The sequence below is a fragment of the Mus pahari genome, chromosome 13 (assembly GCF_900095145.1).
Source record: "Mus pahari chromosome 13, PAHARI_EIJ_v1.1, whole genome shotgun sequence".
Lineage (NCBI taxonomy): Eukaryota > Metazoa > Chordata > Mammalia > Rodentia > Muridae > Mus > Mus pahari.
Window position 1 is genome coordinate 78,267,131 of NC_034602.1, and position 7,120 is coordinate 78,274,250.

At 40.2% G+C, this 7,120-nt stretch overlaps 1 protein-coding gene and 1 pseudogene across 2 annotated transcripts in view; both read left to right on the forward strand.

Annotated features, from left to right (window-relative positions):
• Positions 1-7,120, forward strand: part of Npffr2 (neuropeptide FF receptor 2) — a 51,224-nt gene that overhangs the window by 37,166 nt on the left and 6,938 nt on the right. For both annotated transcript variants that reach the window (XM_029545348.1, XM_021211228.2), the window contains exons 2-3: positions 2,461-2,795; positions 6,365-6,464. In XM_029545348.1, the coding sequence (XP_029401208.1) occupies positions 2,468-2,795; positions 6,365-6,464 (428 nt within the window). In that variant the 5' untranslated portion in view covers positions 2,461-2,467. The remainder of the gene's footprint in view (positions 1-2,460; positions 2,796-6,364; positions 6,465-7,120) is intronic.
• On the forward strand, positions 5,137-5,317 carry LOC115065253 (annotated as a pseudogene).

The window sequence follows — 7,120 nt, forward strand, 5'->3', positions numbered from 1 at the left end:
TTCTCCTGCATTTCTTTAAGTGAGTTATTAATGCCCTTCTTAAAGTCCTCTACCAGCATCATGAGGTATGCTTTTAAATCTGATTCTTGCTTTTCAGGTGTGTTGGGGTATCCAGGACTGACTGAGGTAGGAGTGCTAGGTTCTGATGATGATGAGTGGTCTTGGTTTCTGTTAGTAAGATTCCTAAGTTTGCCTTTTGCCATCTGGTGATCTCTGGAGTTAGTTGTTATAGTTGTCTTTGGTTGGAGCTTATTCCTCCTGTGATTCTGTTAGCCTCTGTCTGCAGTCCTGGGAGTCCAGCTCTCTCCCGAGTCTCAGTGGTCAGATTACTCTCTGCAGGGAAGCTCTCCTCTATCAGGGAAGGTGCACAGAGACCTGGCATCTAGATCTGCCTCCTGGCTGAAGATCTAGGCCCATAACGGGGCCTATCCCAGAAGATGTGTTGCCTCTGCAGTTTACACACTCACCTGCACCAACTAGACACCGAGGGACCCTGGACACAATATGACTCTCTCACGTGCTCTGGCAGACAGAGCCCTCGCAGGTGGCCACCTTTCCTCTGGCAGGGAAGGTGCCCAAATATCTGGAACCCAAAACAGGGTCTGTCCCAGAAGCTAGGTTGCTTCTGTCTGTCCCAAAGCTGTGTAACTCCTGTAGTCCACACTTTCACCAGTGCAGACTGTGGAGCCTGAGCGAACTGGAGTAAAGATGGCTCCCTTACCAGCTCAGGCAGTGATAGTGCTCCCAGGTGGACACCTCTGCTCTTGCAGGGGATGGTGCCAGGGTGTCTGGAGCCAAAAATGGGATTTGTCTCAGAAGCTGTGTCTCTTCTGCAGACCGCCCTCTCCCTGGCAATGACTGGAGCCTGGGCTTACTGGAGCAAAGATGGCTCCCTTACCAGCTCAGGTAGTGAGAGGTCTCCCGGACGGACACCTCTCCTCTGGCGGGGATGGTGCCCCGGATTGTCTTTGTATTTTCATTTGTTAATTCTGTATTAGCAGAGAACTAAATGCTGGTAGGGTTTTGGTATTGTAATTCCTATGACTCATCATTGGTTTTCTTATTTCTGCAAATATCCATCCTTTCTCAACTGCCTAAGGCAATCTAGAATTATATCTGAGGTTGTCTTGCTGCTGATTGGTTATAATAAAGAGCTGATGGCCAATAGCTGGACAGGAAGGTGAGGATAGAACTTCTGGGCAGAGAGAACGGTGGTGATGTACGGAAAGAAAGCCAAAGCTGAAGATTCAGAGGGCAGACACAGAGGGGAGCAGGCATGGACTTCAGAGGAACAGAGAAAGGCATAGAGCTAGCTAGCCATGTGGCAGTAGACAAGATAGTCACAGTTGGGTTAAATTAAATGAAGTAGCTAGAGACTGTCCCAGCTAGAGGCCCAATCATTCTCATATTCATATATATATATATATATATATATATATATATATATATATATATATATCATAACTAATGTATTTGAGTTCTTTTCCTAAGACTAATTTATTATATATTCAAATGTTAGTTTATTTACAAATACATCCCTTTTCTGGCGAAAGCCATAAAACACTACATCTCTTTTGGGTGACCTAGGAAATAGACTAACAGGACCTCACCCATTCAAAATTTTCATTCAGAAGTGTCATCTGTAACACAGCTCCATTGAGAAATGACTAATAATGTGTTCATTTAAGTTATGTGTGATTCTCAAATTAGTATTGGTTCACAGTTAGGTAGAAGCAGGTGAAAGTATTACTTAGTCAATAAATACACAAAAGGAGTATCATCCAAAATCAAGCATCAGATATGTAATACATAACTCAGTTCTTACTGTAATATTTATAGGACAAATATGTCTTGCCCAGTAATACATGTATACTTGCCAAATGTCCAGAAGAGATTGTTAATGTCACTAATTGCCTCAGATGTTTTCAGGGTGTGATCTTGTCAGCTTAGTAGTTGATCCACTTAAACTTACATCTACCAACTTAAAGTTCCTAACATTTCTCTTAAATGTGAATATAGGAATTTGATTTTATCGGTTTCTTTAATAACCAGAATACAGAGGTGGTTCTGCATTTTCAAAACACACATAGAAATAATCCCTTGTCAGATTACTAGACAGCATAGAGGCTCTTATGATGTCCACCTGTCTTACAAGAACAAGTGGGTTTTGGCAGATAAACTATGTTCAGAAGTAAAATATAAAGTATATCAGGAAATCAACTGTAATGATTGTTGTGTATGGCACAAAGGAGTAATTTCAAATGCTTCCAGTTAAAATCCTAATAAGATAAATACCATACTTATAATTCAGGTCCATATAAAACTGATGGATTAATGAGAGCTCATTGGGAAATTCAGTGATGTTGAGAAAATGTTTCTCTTATTAAATTTAAACACAGATGTTACATTCTACCAAAATTTCACTAATCTCTTTTTGTTTCCTGCCTCTCCTTTGTTAAGGTCCATCATGAGTGAGAAATGGGACTCAAACTCTTCAGAAGGCTGGAATCACATCTGGAGTGGCAATGACACACAGCATCACTGGTATTCAGATATCAACATCACATACATGAACTACTATCTCCACCAGCCCCAAGTGGCAGCTGTCTTCATTAGCTCCTACTTCCTGATCTTTGTCTTGTGCATGGTGGGAAATACTGTCGTTTGCTTTATTGTGATAAGGAATAGACACATGCACACAGTCACTAATTTCTTCATCTTAAACCTTGCAATAAGCGATTTACTGGTTGGAATATTCTGCATGCCCATCACGTTGCTGGACAATATCATAGCAGGTATGTTGGCTCGTGTGCTGTATAAAGATGATCTGAGAAAAGTTTCCACACATACCCAGGGTCCGAGCAGAGTCATTCGTTCATTGATACTAATTTATTGAGGTCCCAGAAGTGTTCCAAGTATCGTACTTCACAAGATGAACATTCTAAACAAAACATGTAATAAAGAAATAGATGTATAGTTTGAGAATAAGAACTTCTCTCTGACATGTCTGGGCCCAGGCTATCACTTCGTTGGTACCACCTTACATTTCTAGAGGTGTGAAGCAGTAATCCCAGTAAGGTGTTCATTCAGAGTGTTGATTTAAACACTGTGACATTAATTGAGAAACAACATTTGATATGTTCGCCCCTATCTATCTAAGAAAATAATTAAATCATCTCAGCATATTAGAGTTATCAAAAGTAGGACAAGCTATATTGAGGTGCACATCTGCTCATGACACTCAGTTTTCTGCCGTAACTATTTTAACTTAAATGACTACTATTTTGCCCATAAATCACCCCACTGTGCCCCTGTTTTTGCTCCCCACTGGTTAGCGACTTGGAGAATCCCCTGTCCTTAGCTTTGGTAATTATGACCATATATCTACGTGGCATGCAACTAACGTAATGTTTTTGTTTCTCAGCTGCATAAGACAGAAATCTCATTTTGGCAATCCACTTATACCACACAGACACAAACATGCACTGATGTGCTTCACCACCCCCACTGACCCAGGGTAGGACTAGTCTGGGGATTGCTAGGTCTCCCCACTAATGCTCTCTCAGGGCTCTCCACTTCTCTTTGTCTTTGGTCTTCTGTTTTCTGGATGCACAGCTTCATCTATTTTACTCCTTCCTAAGAAATAGTACATTGTGATTGAAACATTTCTGAGAACTTACATGTCCGTAAATGTCTTTCCTTCACCCACAATCAATTATAGCTGGCTATGTGAACAACTGTGGACTGGACTTTTTTCTCTCAGAATTTTAAAGGAATTGCTCTCTTAATACGTCTGGGAAATGTTTGAGTACTGTTGAAAAATTTGACTCTTGCTATCTTTTATTTAAGTTGTATTTTTTTTTTTTTTTGCCCTAAAAGCTTTTTCAGTTTGTTTTATCCCCCAGTGTTCTGAATTTTATAAAATTAGATTGGAAGTTGCTTTTCTGTAGTTTGTTTATTGCACTGAATTCAAACTCCTTTCAATCTGAAAACAAATGTGCTTCATCCTGGAGAATTTTCTTGGCAACGTCTTTTCCCTTCTTTCGATATATTCTTCACATGAAAGAGGTCAGGGGTCCCCTTTCCATTATGTCTCAGTCAATTTATGCCTCTTGTTTTCAAAGATGTGTGTGTGTGTGTGTGTGTGTGTGTATGTGTGTGTGTGTGTGTTGGGGTGGGGTATATACCTATAATATCAACATATTAGCAATCCAAGCATGGGGACAAGAGATTAAAGTTGAGTGTGGTCTACATAAAGCCACTGTACCCAAAATCTAAGGATTTGAGACTGGACAGATTGCTTAATGGTTGAGAGCAGTTCCAGAGGACTTAGTTTTAGTTCCCAGCACCCCATGTTGGTTGGTTCAAAACTGCCTATGACTCTAGCTTCCAGGAGATTGGATGCCCTCTTCTGGCTTCTGTGGGCACCTAAACTCACCAGTGTATTCCTATACATAGACACACTCATGATTTTAAAATTATAATAAGTCTTTCTTTTAATCCAAAAGCTAAGTATGTAGCTCAGTGTCAGCATGCTTGCCTAGCCTGTGTAGGGTCCTGGGGTCAATCCGGACACTGTGGGCAGAGAAAGGTTTCCTCAACTTTCACCTGAGTTCTTCCATGTTATTGTCTTAAATCACTTGCCCTTATTTTATTTGCTTTCTGTGTGTATCTTTACTATCATTTCATACTTTTGAGATTACTGGTAACGTCTTTATTCTGGTTTTGTGTGTGTGTGTGTGTGTGTGTGTGTGTGAGAGAGAGAGAGAGAGAGAGAGAGAGAGAGAGAGAGAGAGAGANGAGAGAGAGAGAGAGAGAGAGAGAGAGAGAGAGAGAGAGAGAGAGAGAGAGAGAGATTTCTATTGCACAGTCCTCTCTTACATTCTGTTAATTTATACTTGAGGCTTTCTTAGTATTAAAGACCATTTAGTGGGGCTCCCTCTGTGTTCGATAGACTCACTGAGGAATCTAATTTTATGATCTAGACTGCCTGGGAGGCTGAAGTAGGGAGATGTGAGTTTGAAGCCAACCTAAGGAACATGGTAAGATCTTGTCTCTGAAAGTGAAGTGGAAACAATCAGAAAAGGCAGATTCAAATAGGGCCACTGTTAAAATAGTTAAAATATGTGCATTTTACACCCCTGGCAATGGCTAAAGAGGCACCTTGTTTGTGGTGGTGTTCTTATATCAGTCAGGGGCAGAGCACTGTGGTGGTGTTCTTATATCAGTCAGGGGCAGAGCACATGGCCGTCCTTTGTTCATCCTAGCTTGATGCCTGGCTTGGTGGCCAAAGCTGTTTCATGCCTAGGGCACATTAAAAAAAAAATGTGCATTTGTTGTATTTATGCTAAAAGAGATTAGACATGGATAACTTTTTTTTGGAAAGAAACTACAGTTTTTTTGTTTTTGTTTTTTTAAGAAAATAAGCTTTTTAAGATCTAAAAAACAGTGTTTAGGAGAAGCTATGTTCTTTTTGTTGTTGTTGTTGTTGTTTTTAAATAGCTAAGGAGTATTCAGAAGGTCCAACTGCTTTGATAGCTTTATTGATTTCTATTAGAAATACCGTAGTCACCGAGGTTTAGGTAAGTAACTGAGATAGATGACTGCTATTCATGCCAAGGAGTCTCTGTGATTCTGACATGACTGTTGTGTTAGTCACACACTGTGCATACTTGTATCATATGTAATTCCCAGTTCCTCATAATCTATGGGGTGTATTTCCAAATAAGTAAATTAATATTCTGGCTGTTTTATTCATTTAAAGCAATGTTTCTCAACCTGTGGATCATGACCCTCCCCGCCCTGAGGGGTCACCTAACACCATTAGAAATATCAGATATTTACATTATAATTCATAACAGTAACAAAATTAAGTGATGAAGTAGCAATGGACATAATCCTATGGTTGGATCACCACAGCATATGGGACTGTATTAAAGGGTCGCAGCGTTAGGAAGGTTGAAACCACTGGTTTAAAGCATTGCAACATAAGGTTTGACAGTTTGCACTCTGGAAACTTACCTAGATTTAAATATTTTTAAGTAGTCTGGAGCAAGGTATATAGTTGTGGTTTTTACCTTGTGTAGAGGTGCCACGAGTTAGAGATGAGAGCATTCAGAATCTTCCCCAGGGGATTAAATATGGTAGCAGGAGTGAAGTACTTCTTACAGTACCCAGGATGTAAGGAGTACTGTATAAGGTCTTGCACTGAGGAAGCTCATTCTGTATGGAGAAATTACTGAAAATGCTGACATACATTATTCTATGGAAGCTTTCATTTCTTGCCTTTTGTTAATATGTGCCATTATACGTGTTAATACGAGGTAAAATAAGTGTCTCAGTGTCTGTTCCATTCCCCATCCAGGATGGCCATTCGGAAGCAGCATGTGCAAGATCAGTGGGCTGGTGCAAGGGGTATCAGTCGCGGCGTCCGTCTTCACCTTGGTCGCAATAGCTGTGGACAGGTAAGCCGGCTCCAAACTGTGAGTCCCAGAAAGAGCTAATGACTTAATCCCTACATCTTCTTGCCACTACTAAATGGTACTGAATATACTGATACAAGTACCTGCTTGTATTACTACAACTAAGGGGTACCATCCCCAAATTATTGATTCACTGAATATATTCATGTAATCACATTATTTTTTTTTTCAGTTCTAAAAGGGTTAATGTTTTCCATGCAGTTACAGCTTGGGAATATGAACCAAGTAGCTATTTAATTTTAGAACTGTTGATTCACTGTATTTCCTCTTTGCAAAAATTATATAACAAGGCCAGTTGGACCTTCCATGTTTGTCCTTATAAACCACATCACTTTTTGGTAAGAGATACATGATTTTTGTGTGTGTACTCACTCAAAATATACATCACATTCTTTTTTTTAATTAGATATTTTCTTTACATTTCAAATGCTATCCTGAAAGTTCCCTATACCCTCCCCCCACCCCTGCTCCCCTACCCACCTACTCCCCCCATCTTGGCCCTGACATTCCCCTGTACTGGGGCATATATAGTTTGCAAGACCAAGGGGCCTCTCTTCCCAATGATGGTCAAATAGGCCATCTTCTGCTACATATGCAGCTAGAGACACGAGCTCTGGGGGTACTGGTTAGTTCATATT